Genomic DNA, 19,555 nt, shown 5'->3' with positions numbered 1-19,555 from the left:
ACAATACATAGATGACACAACACCCAAGGAAACAGACCACATTCCCACACAGACAATCCAGCATTCAAAAAACACTGAGCCCCAAAACGCTGCAAAGGTTTTCTGTTTTCACTTGAAAACGTTGTTGTGTAAACGGAGCCTTATAGTATGATGACCATGTGTTCCATTACTTGAGTTTTTTTTTTTTTATGTTTTTTTTTTTTTTTGCTCCCTCAAATTTAACTTTAAAGGTTCATGAGATCCAGAAGTCCTGCAGACTGTCGGTTTTCATGGTGTCATTTTAAGATCTGCAGTGATCTAAAGCTTTCATGTTTCCCCCCCTGGTGTGTACGAGCTCCACAGATTGTGTGTCTCTTTCTTTTTCATTCAAGTTCTCCTCCTTTGTCGTGTCTCCTTAGAGCGTACCATGTTCTGAGCAAGCGAGTATTAGCTGTCAAGGTGAGACTTTACTTTTATATTATCATCATCATCAGTTTTTTTTATCAACTCTTTCTCATCATGGCTCAAGTCTTGATGTCTGATTGCAGGTCATTCCTCTGGATATCACGGTGGAGTTACAGAAGCAGATCATGTCGGAATTAGAGATTCTCTACAAGGTTAGTTTGGTTTTCTGCCTGTCCCTTCGTTTCTCGTCTGAATCCTGCTGCTCTGCCACACCTGCTTTAATTAACCATGAGTCTCACTAATGAAATGCCGTTTTATCGCCTCCGGTCTTACTTACTAAGCCGGGGATCAGTGATACTTGGACACACACACACGACCAAACACCACAATCTTAAGTTTACTGCTCACTCACCGTGAAGTTCCTTTAGCTTTTCTTTTTTTTTTTTTTGTTCTTTTTGTTCTTTAATTCTCAGTTTAAACATCATGAGCATGGAAATTTCCTCAAACTGACCTTAAATGTGAAGAGAGCACTAATTCATGGATAGGTTATGTTGGGAAACGATAACTTTTAATTATCATTTATGTTTATTCAGAATGTGTGAATCAGTAAAGACAAAGTAAGGAAGAGGCCCATAAAAATAAGAAAGCTTTAAAACCAAACATCCTCAACCCAATGTCGTGGGAGGTGGAAACTTAAGGATGCACCGATACCAGTATCAAAGATGATACTGCACGGTGTACTCATGAAATACTCGTTTGCATTATTGTTTGCTACATGGTGTCACACATCTTAGCTAGCAGAACAAAAAACTGTTACTTAAAAAAACTGGTGGTTTGCAGTGAAAAATTATTTTATAATTTACTTGTTTATTGAAATCAAAACTAATGTCAACTAATGTCTCTGTCTTCCATAGCAGCGCTAATTTCTCATGTAGACGTTTGGGAAAATTAGGCCTCGTTCCCTCGATACGATTCAAGTGACAATGCATCAATTTTGCGTTTTGGTTTTTAGAAAACTTAAAAAAATAAATAAATACATTTTTGTTTTACCTTTACTTTACCAGAAGAAACCTTGTTGAGATTAAAAATCTCTGTTAAGAGTGTCCTGGCCAAGATGAGCAGCAGTACATGTTTTAAACTTTCACGTTTATGCAGCAATGTTCTGAAAACGACACTGGCAGAAACAGTGAAAACAATGTAATTAGCATGCCAGGCCACTAGTGGGTGCTGTTGGTTGTATTTGTAACAAAGCAACTTACACGGACATCCGTATGGACGGACGACCAAGTTGGATTTTTATAAAGTGTCATTTTCACCTGTTGCCACGACAACCGAGCCCAAGCGTTTTCGAAAAGTTACACATCAGGACCAACTGGCCCGGAGCAACGTTATGCAAATGTACATCTGAAACGCAATGGAAGTTTTGTGTTTTCGCTTGAAGTTGTTGCTGTTTAAACCAGCCCTTAGTTGCCCATCTCTGACGAAGATGTTAAACAGAAGTGGACCCAGGACGGAGCCTTGAGGAACTCCACATGGATGTTCGTTGAACCAAGACTTAAAATTACCCGTTGACTCCTCGAGGTTGAGTGATTCTTTGGGTCCTGAGCTGATCGGCTTAAAATGCTCATTAATTAATTAATTTAGAATAAGAAGTAATGAAAGAAAGAAATATGTATATACTTGCAGTTATGTGTTGACTGTGTGTGCCGTGCTTGCAGTGTGACTCTCCGTACATCATCACCTTCTTCAGTGCCTTCTTCGTGGAGAACCGGATATCCATATGCACAGAGTTTATGGACGGTGAGTTTCTCCACAACGTGAGTGCATATTTTTGTTTTTCTGTCTTCGGGTACGTTTGGGGGTTTGAGTTTCCAGTCTAAGTCCATTTACACTTCTGATCGCTGGCTGCTGCTTAACAAGCCCGTGTGCTAAAAGCTACAAGGGCGCCATAAATTCTGACTGTGTGTGTGTGTGTGTGTGTGTGTGTGTGTGTGTGTGTGTGTGTGTGTGTGTGTGTGTGTGTGTGTGTGTGTGTGTGTGTGTGTGTGTGTGTGTGTGTGTGTGTGTGTGTGTGTGTGTGTGTGTGTGTGTGTGTGTGTGTGTGTGTGTGTGTGTGTGTGTGTGTGTGTGTGTGTGTGTGTGTGTGTGTGTGTGTGTGTGTGTGTGTGTGTGTGTGTGTGTGTGTGTGTGTGTGTGTGTGTGTTATAACGCAGTAAGTCCCCCGTTTCACACATTCACCAGCTTGTCAGCAAAGTCTGTTAAACCTCTCGAGCTCTTCCGGGGAGTTTCTCCCAACAGCCACTTCCACTTGTACTTAATTATTAAAAACAAGGCGAAGTCATTAAAGACGCAGAAACAACGGCTGCATGAGCGCGGTGTAAGTAAAAGCAAATTAAAAGGTGCACTGGTTGAATGCAGCAGATCTTGACTTATGTGCAGAACAAATGTGATAACCACACGAGGTGAAGAGGTGAGCTGGATCCAGAGTCACAGAGCGGGTTGTGTTTTGCAGGAGGATCTCTAGACGTCTACAAAAGGATTCCTGAACATGTGCTGGGGAGGATCGCTGTCGCTGTAAGTTTTACCTTCAAAAGACAAATAAATCCTTCTGTTGGAAAGGAATGGAAAACACATTTGTTCTTGGTTTGTCATTGTCCATGAGAACATTGTCAGGATCTACAGGGAGCAGAACTAAAAATGTGGTTTCAATGGGTTATGGTATTTATGGTAGTTTAAAATAGTTTATACGATACAATAAATAATCACACCTCTATATTTCTCTCTCCCTCTTTCTCTGTTTGTCTCACTCTCCGCCTCCTCTCTCTCTCTCTCTCTCTCTCTCTCTCTCTCTCTCTCTCTCTCTCTCTCTCTCTCTCTCTCTCTCTCTCTCTCTCTCTCTCTCTCTCTCTCTCTCTCTCTCTCTCTCTCTCTCTCTCTCTCTCTCTCTCTCTCTCTCTGTTTTGATGAAACGTCCTTGATGTTGATTATTGTCTCTCTTCTCTCCTCACTACTTCCCCCCTCCTCCCCTCCCCCCCTCCTCCTCCTCCTCCTCCTCCTCCTCCTCCTGTCTGCACCTCCTGTCTTCTGTCTCTCCTTTAACGTTGTCCGTAATCAAACAATGACAGCTCTTTAGTGGGTGTTAATTCTAATTCACAGCTCTGCACTGTCTCCGTTGTTCATTATCACAGAAAGAAAAGCTCTTTGGAGGTTTCTTCCTTCCCTCATTCATTTCTTCATTTATTTACCCGGACTTGATGACAGCAGCCCAGAGGCTGGAATACAAGACCAGTTAGCTGAGATGTTCACTAATTAACTCTCTGAATTCATTTGAATAAGACACAGTGAAGGGGCGACAAAGGCTTTTGGGGTGCAGAAGCAGTAAAAGTCGACAGTTACAGACTGTTTACAGTTTTGTTGATTTGCTTTTCTGTTGCAGTAGAAATGAGAGTTTTCTTTTTGCTCCCAGTCGAGACTTGCGTGTTCACATTTGTCGCCGGGCTCCGTTTCACCACATTGTTTTCACGCGAAAATGGAACATTTTCGTTCTGTTCTCTGGTTTCTGTTTACACAACAACGGTGTTCGGAGCCACTGAAAACACATCTTCAAAAATACTGCAACTCTGTCTCTATGGAAACGGGGGGAAACGCAACTTTTTGAAAACCCTCAGACTCTTGTCTCCATGAACATGGGGGAAAACGCAACTTTTTGAAACGCCAGTACTGGTCATGCGCACCACGACTGTAGTAACACATGCTCAGTAGATAGACGATAACTACCAGATTAGTCTGTGACGTCTTTACAGGCGTTACAGGAGGCAAAGTGCAAACGAAAAGGAAAACAAGATTGAGTCCGTTAGTTTGAATTGAAAAGAAGCGCAGCAGTCAAACCTCTCATGCTGCAGGACTGGAAAAAACCCGGAGACATTTGCAATTCATCCACACTAAAATACACATTATTAGTTACAGACACAAATGTAACCACACACAAATGATCACATTCACACAAACTACACACAATTAGATCGTGTCATGCATGCTCAAATTGTACATCCAACTACACACTAATTGTTACACACACAGGAGGCTAACGGCACACACCAAAATCATGTCACACAACAACACAACTCTGATTACACGCTCACAAATTGAATAAATACATATAGTGTTACACACAAATCATGTAACACACACTGTATTATACACACACAGGTCCACCACACTCCACAGTTCAAGTAGCTCTAGTTGAAGCTTCAGACGAGTGGACGAGCTTCTTTTCTTCTCAGTTGTAACGACTCCGACAGGAGGAATGAAAACTGGTGTCAACGCTCAGGATTCATCATAGATTTTAAATTTGTTAAGATAAAGCTTCAGCTGTCACTGCTGCACAGTCACTTAAGTTTAAACCCCCACTGTTTAAATGTACATGAGGGTCAAGGGTGTTTATGAGTAGAAATATAAGAAAGTCTTCTGAAGCAGAACTCAATTCATCTTCCACTGTGTGTGTGTGTGTGTGTGTGTGTGTGTGTGTGTGTGTGTGTGTGTGTGTGTGTGTGTGTGTGTGTGTGTGTGTGTGTGTGTGTGTGTGTGTGTGTGTGTGTGTGTGTGTGTGTGTGTGTGTGTGTGTGTGTGTGTGTGTGTGTGTGTGTGTGTGTGTGTGTGTGTGTGTGTGTGTGTGTGTGTGTGTGTGTGTGTGTGTGCGCAGGTAGTCAAAGGCCTGACGTATCTGTGGAGCCTGAAGATACTTCACAGAGGTGAGTAAGAGACGCGCTGCCTCTCTATCATTAAAAAAAAAGAAAGAGCAGAGTTGATAAAGACACGCCGCAGAGCGCTGATGTTGCAGTTTTCTGAAGCACTTTGTCTCCGCAGATGTCAAACCGTCCAATATGCTGGTGAACACCCGAGGACAAGTCAAGCTCTGTGACTTCGGTGTCAGCACGCAGGTACGACGGTTTGTTCACGCCGTCACAGAGAGGAGAAGCAGAGCAGCGAAAACTGCTTTTTTAAAAATGTGATTAAAATTAGCAGAGAAACTCATCATGAAACCGAAAATTCACATTCACAGGCTACTTCACTCATGTCTTCATCACATGGAAATCGACTCGCTTTCTCTTCCTGGTGACATTTTTTGACCCAATTCTTGCAAAATATTACGACACGTACTTAGTTGTGCTAACCATTGAGATAGGTGTCCAACATGTGGCCCGTGGGATAAACAATGGCCCGATACTGAGGCAGAGTGTGGACCAGATCACAAACTGTAAAAATAACAGACTTTTACCATCTTCAGATGGAGGAGAACCGTTCCTGGTCTTTTCAGCAAATTTCCAAAATGAAACACAAAGTTTACGTCGCCAACGAACTTCAAAGTCTGAGCCACAAACAGATTTCACTGTATTTCTGTTTGAAAAATCATGAATGAATTAAGTTGTATAAGTAAACAAAGCCCCGTGAAGGCGTTTTAAAGTAAAAACGTAAAACTTTCGTTGTGTTTTGGGTGTCCGTTTACACGACAACTGTGCTCAGGAGTCGCTGAAACCCAACCTTTGGACAACGTTCCGTCTCCGCGATAACGGGGGGGATGAAACTTTTTGAAAACAATCTGTCCCCGCAGAAACGGAGGAACACACAACTTTTTCAAAACGTTCCGTCTCCATAGAAACGGGGACAATGCAACTTTTCTGAAACCCTGATGACGCACATGCGCACCGCGGCCGTACTAAATAGTTGTTCTGCACATGCTCAGTAGAACCTGGAACGCTAACTACATAATTTTCAGTGTTTTCTGCCATTTCTGTGGATATAGACATAATTTTCAGAGTTTTTCTGAAACAAAAATTACGTGTTTTTACTTGTCGTAACCATCTTTAAAAATCAATGTTGGCATTTCTATCAGATGTTCTGTAAAGAGGAGCACCTGATTGTTTATGTGGCCGTGAGGAGGAGGAAGGGGAGGAGGCAGACAGACATGTGTGACCACACTCATGTGTGCATCTGGTCAGCTTGTCAATCACAACTTTCATCTCCCACCCGAGACATCCCCAGGGTCTTCCTCTCACATTAACCCCTCCCACCCTCATTGTTCTGCTGCCTCCCACCAAAATCACTCCTTATAATTATTAACACACACACACACACACACACACACACACACACACACACACACACACACACACACACACACACACACACACACACACACACACTAAGCTGAGCCTCATTCATATGTATTCTGCAGATTGGAGGCAGCGTGGGTGGCACACAATAGCCTTCTCACTGTGTGTGATGTAGTCATCAGGGACACCCTGCATCGTTTCCCAAAACATTTCTCTCTCTCTCTCTCTCTCTCACACACACACACACACACACACACACACACACACACACACACACACACACACACACACACACACACACACACACACACACACACACACACACACACACACACACACACAACGTCCCTTCTGTGGTAAATTGTTATTCATTTTTAACCTCCACTTCTTTTGCACCTCCAAGGTGAATTTTACACACCCAGAGCATGTAACACACGCAGCGATGACTTGTACCTTGTCTTTTTAATCAGTTTCTGTTTACACACACACACACACACACACACACACACACACACACACACACACACACACACACACACACACACACACTGTAGGACATGAAAAAAACAGTCATGAGGGAATGGAGACTCATTATCACAGTCATTGATGGCATGTGCCATTCTGTGTACACGCACACACACACACACACACACACACACACACACACACACACACACACACACACACACACACACCCACCCTTGTCCCCCTCATGTTCCCTCGTGGTTGGGTTGTCAAATACATTGCAGTCTTGTAAATTTAATTTATTGTTGTCATGTTTTTCGAATTTGGAACAATAAAATTTTCGAATTTTAAACATTATATAATAATATACATTATATTGAATTATATAATCTCTCACTATACTATTATTATATTTCTTTCCTTATATTTTTTTACTGAGCCTTTCTGTCACATCATGTAACTCTGGAAGAATCCAGCCCGTCCATTGATGGAATATTTTAACTGCTTCATACATGTAGATTTTTCCCATATTTTTGACTCGCTATTCTTGATTTGCAGTTGGTGAATTCTATTGCTAAAACCTACGTGGGAACAAACGCGTACATGGCGGTAAGCCTCTCGCTCCGTTCAGCATCGTGTTGTGTTTGTGGATCTGACTGATCCCACTGTTTTTATCTCTGCAGCCTGAGAGGATATCAGGGGAGCAGTACGGGATCCATGCAGACGTCTGGAGTGTGGGCATCTCCTTCATGGAGGTAAGGCTCAAGCTGTTCAAGGCTCTGTGTTTGGAGAGTTCTGCTCAGTGGAGATTATTTTTAAGTCTCAGTAATTACACATTTAGTTATACCTGAACATATAGATACTATATAATAAGATCAGACTTGATTAATCCCACATGGGGAAATTTAATATTTACAGTGGTCACAGTGCAATAGCTCCTGGACAGTGGTATTTACACAGTTTCTTACTCAGTTTCTGCTGTTGAACAAACTCAGAGCAGCAGGTATGAGTGACCTGTGGTAGATCCTTCCTGGATGGTGGCTGCAGCAGTCTGCCACTGAAGGGAGCTGGTTAATGCTCCTATAGTGTCGTGGAGGGGATAGAAGGTGACGTCCACGATGGATTCCACCTTTGCCAGAACCAGCCCTCTTTCATTGCGTGTCTGTTTTAAAGTTACATCAGTTAGTGTGGGGAAGATGCTCTATAATAGTGTTGTCACGATAACAAAATTTTGGTATCGATACCGATACCACTATGTAGTTTGATACTTTTCGATACTTTTCCAAATAAAAAGAGAACACAAAAAATGACATTAGATACAGCCCGTCTTAAGTAGTAGTAGTAGTAGTAGTAGTAGTCTTTATTTCGAATTTGTACAATGCAATTAAAAAAAATAAAAATAAAGTAATATACTGTACATACAATTCGAAAAGGAGTAGGTCGAAGTAAAACTTATGTTTCCTACCCCTTTATACATTTTCAGTCTTTTGTTTCTTTTACAGTTTTACAAATGATTCAATTTGCAATCAGAACTTACATAAGCATAGAATATTTCTACTTAGGCCCAATGTCTTTAAACGCTATGTTACTATGCAGTAATCTTTATAACATTAAATGGCTAAAATAAAATATTTTCACATTATATTCTTTTATATTATTTATTATATTATATTTATAATACTAATATTTATAATAGCTTACATTTTTTTCCAGAGATACTTTTTCATAGGGATTATCTGTCGTTCTTTGAACTCCTTATGCAGCTCTGGGTGTTTGTCCTTCAGGTGTTTTGCAGGTTAGTAGTGTTTCCAGCCGCGGCCAGACTTCTTCTCAAACACCGTTTGCACAGTGGTGCTTCGGTGTTAATGAAAACACAGCGCTCATTTGTTTTGAAGCCAAAGTACTTCCGTATAGCACTTGGTGCACCTGTTTTTTCTACATGTTGCAGCCTTGTGGATGTTCTTGGCATTAGTGGGAGGAAGATGCTCTATAATCTAGATGTTAGTGGAAGGAAGATGCTCTATAATCTGGATGTTAGTGGGAGGAAGATGCTCTATAATCTGGATGTTAGTGGAAGGAAGATGCTCTATAATCTGGATGTTAGTGGGAGGAAGATGCTCTATAATCTGGATGTTAGTGGGAGGAAGATGCTCTATAATCTGGCTGTTAGTGGGAGGAAGATGCTCTATAATCTGTATGTTAGATGTTCTGTGGAGAAAGTTAACTCTGGCTAATGCTAACAGCCTGTTAAAACAGTAATCGTTGCGTATTTCTGGAAAAAGTAGCAAAGTTATCACGTTTTCTATAACACGTTAACTCGTCCCTCGTCTCGCTGACAGTATTGATTCTTCCTCTCTTCATGCCGCCGCGCTCTCTCTGCAGGAGCTCTATAGATCTGAGCCTCTGCCCCAATAATGTTTCATATCATTACAATTATAACGATAATGGATGAGCTCAAAGTGATGCAGCCTTGCCAGAATTATCGACACCGTCTGTGGTGATAAAGATGGAGTTTACTCGCTGCGTTGGAATTGATCTTTAGTCTTCCAGTTTATGCTGAAGGCAGGAGGTGAGCATTCTGACATTTTAATCACATCATGTTTCCGATAAGCCGCTCGTGACCAAGACCAAAACTGTTCTCCGCCAGTGAATCGCCAAATGTCAGGGAGAGCTGCCCCCACCCAGCACACACACACACACACACACACACACACACACACACACACACACACACACACACACACACACACACCTGTCCTCTTTATCCCTTTATTCCCTCCTCTGCAGGTGGTAATTGTTGGAGGCGTATTAACTAATGGCTGATGTGGTTTGATGAGGAAGTGTTGTCAGCAGGTGGGCACAAAGCTCAACTCAAAGTCCGAAAGTCTCAGTCTGCACACTTCAGTGGATTGTTCAAAGAGGTGGAGGATTTATTCGACTGCCAGACAGATACACTTTGTGAAACAATGTTCAGCATGCATGTGGCGCTTGTCTAGTGTTTGGTAAATGGATTCCCACCAGTTATCATGTTCACCCTTTTCACACGTTGATGTTGAGGCGTGATTCGTCCCCTGAGAGCAGTTTGAGGTTTGGTGTCTTACTGAAAGGACACTTGGACAAACAATGGAAATGGGGAGAAACACAACTTCATGATAACTCTCCATCTCCATTAGAACAGAGGAAAAAGCTACTTTTCTGTAACCCTGCAACTGGTCATGTGCACCATGACCGTAGTTAATAGTTTTTTCTGCACGTGCTCAGTAGATGAACAATAACAACAATGTTTTCCTCCAGAGTGTCATGACTCCATATTCTCCTGGGACTTGGTAGTTTTATAGTTGACAATCACTGTAATAACAATCCAACTTGGTCTGTAGACTCGTGACCTGACATGCAAACTGCATCGTTTTCAAAGCGTAAAACTTTTTGAAAACGATGAGTTTTCATATTAAACATCACCATGTAACGGCTAACCACAGCCCAGGATCCAGAGCTGAACAGCAGGCAGCAACGCTCTAAGCAAACTACCTTGTTGCTTGTGAAATAGTTGAAAACTTGTTCAGTTAAGGCTACAAAAATGCTGTCCTCTGAAAACTAAGAATCAACTAAGAAAAATTCAATCTTTGTCATAATATAGCAAAAAGTGATAATATTTTCTTCACATTTCTTGAACTCAAAACTTTAGGAAAAGCTTCTAAATTGTGGGGATTCAGAGGTTTACAGTCTCGCCGAGTAGAGATCAAATGGAGCTGCCGCCAGCAAGCATGAACAGGGGCATCAAAAACTCACAATTAAAACAAATCTTTTTAAAGGCATCAAACACAAATGTGAAACGTCTACCTGAGGTGGAAGTGACAAAACAGACATTTACGGGTCCCAGGTTACACAAAATATATTACACATTAAAAAGTACAAATCTCAGCACAAAGAAATAAAATCTGATTACATGACATTGAATTATGTAATGATATTTCACATGGTTACATACATCTGCTTCCTCTTCCAGTAATTTTACAGTTTGTTTTGTTGTTTGCTTACAATCCTGTTGTATTTTTTGTTGTTTTCTTCATTCCACAGTTGGCTCTGGGTATGTTCCCCTATCCACAGGTAAGAATCTTTCATTTTACTTTATAATGCTTTATATTTAACCTCTATTTTTGGTTATTCTACAACTAAAATAATTGTTTTAACAATAGAACAGTATTTTTTTTCTACACTTGATTGTATGATTTCACTCCTGAATTAATTTTTTTTTTATTAAATTTTTTTTTATTTTAACTGAACTGGTTTCTTTCCCTTTATGTTCCATAAAGATGTACACGTCTGTGATTTAGTTTTTTTCCTTTACCTTGCCATGAGACTAAGTTAAAATCCTGCTCAAATGTAATTGCCGACCACAGAAGCAGCTTCCCAATCCCATCAAGTCTTAATTAGTCCTTTAAGATGGGTTTATCTCCCTAATCCTTGGCTGACTGATCTGAATCTGGTTACCTTAAGTTACCTCGAGGTGACCCGCTCTCCAGGAGGAGACTGGACGCGGTGGAGTTCCTCATGAAGGAACTGGTTTAGTGATATCCTGGACGTTTGTATCTTGAATATATCTACCTGGCGACGGTCGGAACTCGCCTGGAAATCTGTCAAACTTTCTTTCATTCGTTAGGCGACGGAGTTGGAGTATTTTAAAAAAAAAGTTGCGTTTTCCCCGTTTCCACGGAGACCGAGTTGGAGTGTTTTCAAAAAAGTTGTGTTTTCAGTGACTCCGAGCACCGTCGTCATGTAACCAGATACCCAAAACCACAAACAAAATGTTTTCACTTAAAAAAACGTTTTGTAAATGAGGCCTAATACACACAACTATATCTATTTCTGATTCAGTAGATTATAATCTGTTAGGTTTTCATCCCTTTTTGTTTTCCTTGTCAGGAAATCCTACAATATACGTGTTAATGTATGAGACAGAAACTCTCGAGTGTTTGTAAATTACCTGAGCCCCTCGTGAATCTGATCAACTGACACATTGACAGTCACGATGAAGCTTTTCACTGATCGTTAATCCTCATTGTATATAGCGCAGCTCATAACATCTCATAATGTCCAGTTTGTGTGTGAGTGACTCATTTTAGCTTCTCTCATTATATTCTTCAGTTATCGTGCTAATCGTTAGCGTACGGACGGTCCTCCAGTCCTCCGGTCCCCCACCCGTCCACCTCTCGGGCTCTGCAGCTTCGGCTGAGCGCCGTCACGCAGCTCTCCTCGCCTCGCTGTTAATTCTCTGCTCACTCCATATGGCGCCGCAGACAGTTCACCTGCAGGCTGTAGCAGCGCCGTGTGGCGAGAGCGCTCCGATCCAGCTCGTCAGGCGCAGCCAGCCAACGTCCTCGGGCTCGAGCTGTCATCTCTGCAGACGCTGGCACAGCTGTCTGTGCACAGCCCCCCCCCTCCCCCATCCCCCCGCTATACTGCTCAGAACATTTCAGTCCACAAGAAGTTGGAGCTGACCGGAGAGGGCCCGTTCTCACGGCAACGATTTCAAGTGAAAACGCTAAAACTTTCCTTACGTTTTGCGTGTATGGCTCCACGACAGCGATGCTCGGAGCTGCTGAAAGCGCAATTTTTGGAAAACGCTTCAACCCTGTCTTTATGGAGATAGGAAAAGGGGGGGGGGGGGGGATTTTATGAAAAATGCTGCTATGGCACATGCATGTGGTTTCTTTACAAAAACAAGCAAGCAGCTTGTGGCCTGGCATGAGATCTACATGATTTTTCTTGTGAACGGACATCGTTTTCAAATCACTGCTGTTCAAGCACTAAACCATTGTGCAACGAATACACAACAACGGTACCTTTTCACGTGAAACGTTGTCGTGTAAACCACTCAAAGCTCCCTTTCTTTGTTGCTCATCAAATAGTCGAAAGCGTCTGTACTGAATACTATAAAAAGGCTTTATTCTGAAGAGAGATAGATTGTATGATTTATTTATTTTTAACCTTAAGAAAATTTGGCTTCAGATTTGGAACTTTTCAAAAACGCTCGGGCTTTGTTGCCGTGTAAATGGGTGAAAACGAAACTTTCTGGAAACGCTGGGTCTAAGTCCTGAGTAGGCAGTGGAAACGGTGCTGCCCCGCATGCACACCGCCACCGTAGTAAATAATTGTTGTGCACATTCTCAGTAGATGCGCAATAACAATGTTTGTCTCCAGAGTGTCATGACTCCATATTCTCCTGGGAGTTTTATTTTGACAGTCACCATAATACTTGCTAATAATTGGTTGTATGTCCATACGAATGTCTGGGAACTCGCATTGTTAATGTTTATGGAGCATTGTCAACTTGTGGCCCAACATGGTAACTATGTCGTTTTCAGCCTTTCTGCCATTTCATTGTTAACGAACATCGTTTTCGGAACGTTGTCATGTAAACGCAAAACTTTTTGAGATGTCCTCCGTTTATGCTGGAGACTTGTCTCAGACTCTCACACGGTCGCTGAAGTTGAACTTGGCTTTGGGAAATTTGTGATTTTCACTTTTTGAAAAGCCAATTTTAACTGTGTTTCTTTCAGCCTTTATCATTCAGAGTGTGTGTGCTTTATGGTTGCTTTTATTTGTGGATGTTATTTGGTTGATGCGTCCCCTCATTCTCTTTCTTTCTTCTGTGTGTGTGTGTGTGTGTGTGTGTGTGTGTGTGTGTGTGTGTGTGTGTGTGTGTGTGTGTGTGTGTGTGTGTGTGTGTGTGTGTGTGTGTGTGTGTGTGTGTGTGTGTGTGTGTGTGTGTGTGTGTGTGTGTGTGTGTGTGTGTGTGTGTGTGTGTGTGTGTGTGTGTGTGTGTGTGTGTGCGTGTGTGTGTCATCACCTCGTGTTTGTCATGATTAGAGCCGGTCTCTTTAATTCCACTTCACCACATGTCGGGCTTCATTTGCATTCTTTGTCAGGAGTTAATGGAGTTTTCCTCGGCTCGCTCTGAAAGTCTTTGAAGACACCAGACCTGATGTGATGTGTATACAGCCGCCAGCGCTATTGCTCCTGATTGATTTGTTGTCTTTTCGCTCGCGCCGCGGTTGTTTTTGTTTTGCTTCCACTTTGTCATGTTGTCCTCACATTTGAGTGGCTTTCTGGATGAAGCATTGGATTCAGGAGCTTTCATTACACATCACTGCATCCATCAGACATCATCCCAGCTTATATTGCCCTACTTTATTCCCCCTCAAATAAAATGGAAACGAACCGTCTTTGTACTGTATACATGTATACATGTACAAGTAGTGAAAAGTAATAATATGTTTAATTTAAAACTATTTTAAGACATGTATATAAAGGTACAGGACCTAAGAATTAATGTTGCCTTTGTCCCCATTGTTTTCACTTCATTCTGAAATGCCAGAAAAAAAACGGTGTGACTCACTGCACCACCTTCTGGAAGCAGGTGGCATTACACAACAATCAGGGCTGTAGCTAGCTTGTTAGCTTTGATAGATTCTTTTGTAACTTTAAACTTATTTTTGCGATACTTAATAGTTACTGCAAATGAAACTCTGTAAGTAAAAGCAACTCTGCAATATGTCTGATTTTCCCCGAAATACGAACTGTTAATAACACAGCTGCAATATTGTAAAGTTAGCATTAGCTAAAACACTGTGTGGGTTTAATGCTAGTGGGAGGAAGATGCTCTATAATCTGGGTTTTTGCTTTAGAGATTTATGAAGTAATGACAATGAGAAGAAGCAGCATGTAATCAGCTGAGATAATCTACCAACATGCAGACAGCTCTTAAACAGTGAAGCTAAACGCCAGTCCAACATGCTAATGCTAATCCAAGCTACTGTGGATACAGGCTCATTCTAATGCCACTTCCAGTGGGACATGTTTGATGTTGCTGTCAGGAGTTAGTTTAGTAGTTCTGTGGCATCACCCAGTAAACAGGAGTTTCAAGAGAACAGCTTTGAGTTAGTCTCTTGCGAACAGGTGGTCATAAAGTTCTGGCTCGTCTGTTTTCTCCTGAAGACTAAAAGTCTGACGGAGCCAAGAGTTGAGTTGCGGTTGGTTTTTAATGCACTCCCGCAGCAGCTCTCGTCTTGTTGACCCAACAATAGAAAGAAAGAAAGACCTCGCGCCCTCTTCCATAATCAAAACACTCACGAGCCTTTGAAAACACCGAAGGTTTATTTCCTCCACCAAACATGAGATTGGTTGAGTTTTCTGATTCAACAGCACTAAAGAAAAAGCTTTGCGAGGAGGGGAACGTCGCTGTGATCCTTCACAAGTGTTTATTAAGTTTCTCTTTAGAGTTAGAGACTCGGTTTGACTTCACAGCGTTGATTTAGAGCCCGCCATGATGCATTCAAGTGACAAGAAACACTCGGGATCTTTGAACTCTCCCGACTGTTCTTTCGTGCACACGCTTGCATTCTCATGGTGCATTCATGGTCACAACCGAGAGGTCCTGAAGAAAAAGCTTTTTAAGCATGAATGTGCTGTTAAATCTTGTTTAACCTCTATCTTGCTGGAAATTAACTTTAGTCAAACACACACACACACACATAGAGCCAAGACAGTGCAATTATAAACTACAATGACATTTTAATGAAAGCCAAAAGAATACACAATTTTGCTTAAAAAATCCCCCACAAAAAATGCTTTAATCTCAATTCAAAACTACAAAGAATTCTATTAAAATATTAAATGAAATTAATGGAAGATTTAAAACAATATTAAAGATAAAATTTTATATAATATATAATTAAATAAAAAGCCCAATTTATATAACATTGAATACAATATCAAACATAAAGCTCAAATTAATGCCAACAAAATGTAATAACATTTTTTTTTTAAATTTTAAATCCCAAAACACAAAATTAGATTAAATATTATCAATTAAATTAAAGAATATACAATTTTCCTAAAAGCCCCCCCAAAATCAGTTCTCTTTAAGCCAAACATTTTTTTAAATTAAGTTACAAGCTAAGAACACAGAATTCTATTAAAATATTTAATTAAATTACAAGTTAAGTATATAAAATTGAATACAATGGCAAAGATACAAAATTCAATTAAATGCCAAAAAAATCAATCAAATCTAAAAATTCTATTTAAAATAAAAAAAAATCTATCTAATATGAAAGTGAAATTTAATACAAAAATATACAGTGCAGCTCAAATAAAAATAATCAATTATTCTACAAACTGAAAAAAATGTAATTAAGTCAAATTTATTTAAAATTGAAAACAATATCAAAGATTTAAATCTATTTAAAACCCCAAATTTTGATTAACTATAATATAAAAATTTTATCCAAACTGAAATTCAAGTGGACAAAAAAATCCATTCAATTCCATCACCATGAACTCAATTAAGAACAACTAATGTGAAATAATTAAGTACATAAGCATAGAAAAGGAACCTGAAGCCAAAAGTAGTATTAATTTCATTTAGAGCGAATACATATTTAATTTAGGAGCCAATAATGTAAAATTCAATTGGAAGCCATATTAAAAAGGTGAATTTTCAGTTTGCTTTTTTGGTATCGATAACGATATCCATGAGATAATGAGATAATTAAAGTTGTTTTTGATGTGTGGTCAAACTTCCCAGTGCAAAAAAGAAGAGCTCAATTATGTTTGAATAACTTAATCTCCCTCGATCCAATCTCAACCTCTGGAGCAGCAATTTAGCCCCAGTAATTATTTCTGGACAAATGAGTTTTCCATAGTCGCCTTTAATGTGTCTGAATCGGGTGAAACTGGATACGGAGGCAGTTTAGGAGTCTCTGGGTATTTACAGGGAGGGAAAACTTGTATTTAATTGAGCGAATCGATACGAGCTCTAATGCACTGTCAAAAGAGAATGAGCAATTCATTTACCAAACGTTATTAGACATTTAGCTGAGCCCACGTCTGCAGGTAGCGTTCAGTCTCTGTGAGGAACTTATAAATTTGCCTTTCTGGAGGAATTAAAGCAGCTTGTTCTGATGGATTTTTGCCCCGGGGGCAACTTAATGTGGGCTGTAGTTTCATTGCGGGGTCGGACGTTTTTAAGACGAAGGCAGATGAAAAGTTCTTGATGTGAATAACACAATCAATATGTCGGGTTCAGACCGACAAAACTTTAAAAAATGAGACGTGAAAGCCCACCTGCTGCCCCGCCCCTTTACCCCCGTCAGCCAATCACTGCAGAGCTGCTAACAATTCAGCTGAGCCGTGATTGGCTGAGAGCAGACGAGTGGCAGGTTGATTGACTATAAAAGTTGAATCAGTACTTTTAACTGTATGAGGGCCCGTTACACAAAGTTTCCAAGTGAAAAACAAAAACTTTCGTCGTGTTTTGGGTTTCCGTTTGCATGACAACTGTGTTTGGAGCCACTGAAAATGCAACTTTTTGAAAAAGATCTGTCTCCATGGAAAGGAGGGGAAACCCCAACTTTTTGAAAATATTTCCATCTCATTGGAAAAGGAGGAAAACGCACTTATTTCGAAAACACTCCGATTTGCTCTCCCTGATCACGTGTGTGTGGTTTCATTACAAACGCAGCGCCATCTTGTGGCCCTATATGCTAACTACATCATAATTTCAGGGTTTCCGTGTAAACGCGAAACTTTTCTGAAGTAAAAAAGATGTTTTCAATTGAAACGTCGTCGTGTAACCGGGTCCCAAGTTCAACATAAGTAAATGTACTCAATAAAAAAATAAAAAACATGAATACTTTCCCTTCTCAGACTTCAAATTTGTCTTCATGTTTTTTTAGCATTACATTCGGTTCTTCCTGATTTTTATATAACGATTTCTCAGTTTCATTCTTTGTTTATTTTGAGCCCTTCTGGGGCAGATTCCCCTGCTCAGGTCTGGTTGTTCCTCCTCTCACCTGCGGAGGTGAAGCAGACACATCGTGCTCCTCCTCCTCCCCCCTCCCTCCCTTCCTCCTCCTTCACCTCCTCCGTAATGCATCACTCCTCCATAACCTGCAGGGCAGGAATGAAGTGCGGCTCTGGAAATCTGCATTAGCGGATCTTTTTAGCCCCATTCCCCACAAAATGAGCGCGAGGGGCCATTAACATTTGTGTGTTTTCATTATGTAAATGGTGTTAACACATACTCACAAATTGCCACCAGGAAAACAATAATTTTCTCCCAGTGATCATAATGTGTCCAAGTGCATCGTGTTGATTATGACGCGCTAATTACATATCTCATCTCCTCTCCTCTGTTTCCCCTCAGATCCAGAAGAACCAGGGCTCTCTGATGGTGAGTCTTATTTCTGAACCCCCCCCCTCCTCCTGCTTGTTACTCTTGGCTGACTCTAAGGAAAAACACTCAAATTGCATTTTAGCTGCAAAATATGAGCTCCTGTTTAAACTGCTGGTATTAGATTATAATGGAATAATAAAACTTGGTCTGAGCCGGCTGCGTCTGATTAATCTATGTGATTTTTTTTATCACACTATTGATTTGTCCCATTGTGTGAAGAATTTCCATAACGTGTTTTTCCCTCTTTAATCTCCCGGTTTCTGTCCTCTCGCAGCCTCTCCAGTTACTGCAATGCATCGTTGATGAGGTGAGTCCTCGTCTTATGTGCTTCTGCATCTAAAGTCAGTCCTAATGGCCCGGAAAGCTTATATTTTGTTTCCTAATGAAGCAAACCACTCAGGCGGCTTTGCTCCCCATTCACGCAACCCTTCACCCTGCACAGCCGCCTCAGGCTACACACACACACACACACACACACACACACACACACACACACACACACACACACACACACACACACACACACACACACACACACACACACACACACACGCCATGACTGACACGGAGAGCATCAACACAAAAAACAGGTTTTAACCAGGAATCCTGTTTTATTCAGTAATATGAGCATGTCATCGACGAACTGCTTTATTTTCTTATTTTTGGCGCACAAAACATGTAGAAACTGATCAAATAATGGATTTCTTTAAAAAAAAAAAAAAAAAGAAAAGCTAACTTTTATCAATCAATTTAGTGTTTTATGAAAACAGCTCTTTTGGAAAATTCCGAAGTATTTTGTGAACAGATGCACTAAATATTTTGAAAGTTTTCCAATTTCACTGGAAAAACCTTATTCTTGCTTACATAACAGAAAACCTTTTTTAATGGCACATACAGGACGCGTCATCTCATCATAGAGCTTCACGTGCAAACAGGCCGAGATGTGAAGGAGGAGCTGGAGCTGCTCATCCAACACATTTATCAAACATTCATTTCGTTTTTATTTTCACGATTTTAATTATATTCAACTGCTGGAGTCCGTTTCAGGCGCCACTGTCCACATGCAGGACTAAATCTTCTTTCAGTCACATGATCTGGTTTTTTTCCTCATTTTCACTCCAGCTACATGTTCAGTTTTGGTGATAATTACTTTTTTTTTTTGTATTTCCATGTGAACATAGCAGGCTCCATCCACCTTCATTTTCATCATAAGCAGCAGTAACAACCTTTCCCCTTCAGTTTTTCCTCCTCGTTCTTGCTGACATCCTCTAAAAACCGACTCTGCACCCTGAAACCTGCCCCCGGATGCCCCCCTGCCCCAGAACGCCCCCGCCACATCGCACATTAAACACAC

At 40.8% G+C, this 19,555-nt stretch overlaps 1 protein-coding gene across 1 annotated transcript in view; it reads left to right on the top strand.

Annotated features, from left to right (window-relative positions):
- Window positions 1-19,555, top strand: part of map2k5 (mitogen-activated protein kinase kinase 5) — a 67,682-nt gene that overhangs the window by 26,251 nt on the left and 21,876 nt on the right. The window contains exons 9-19 of the mRNA XM_080458146.1: window positions 399-438; window positions 528-596; window positions 2,103-2,184; window positions 2,897-2,958; window positions 5,087-5,135; window positions 5,251-5,324; window positions 7,521-7,571; window positions 7,646-7,717; window positions 11,040-11,069; window positions 18,172-18,198; window positions 18,476-18,508. Of these exons, the coding sequence (XP_080314272.1) occupies window positions 399-438; window positions 528-596; window positions 2,103-2,184; window positions 2,897-2,958; window positions 5,087-5,135; window positions 5,251-5,324; window positions 7,521-7,571; window positions 7,646-7,717; window positions 11,040-11,069; window positions 18,172-18,198; window positions 18,476-18,508 (589 nt within the window). The remainder of the gene's footprint in view (window positions 1-398; window positions 439-527; window positions 597-2,102; window positions 2,185-2,896; window positions 2,959-5,086; window positions 5,136-5,250; window positions 5,325-7,520; window positions 7,572-7,645; window positions 7,718-11,039; window positions 11,070-18,171; window positions 18,199-18,475; window positions 18,509-19,555) is intronic.

The sequence above is a fragment of the Lipophrys pholis genome (assembly GCF_963383615.2).
Source record: "Lipophrys pholis genome assembly, chromosome: 2".
NCBI lineage: Eukaryota > Metazoa > Chordata > Actinopteri > Blenniiformes > Blenniidae > Lipophrys > Lipophrys pholis.
This window is presented reverse-complemented; position numbering and strand designations above follow the sequence as displayed.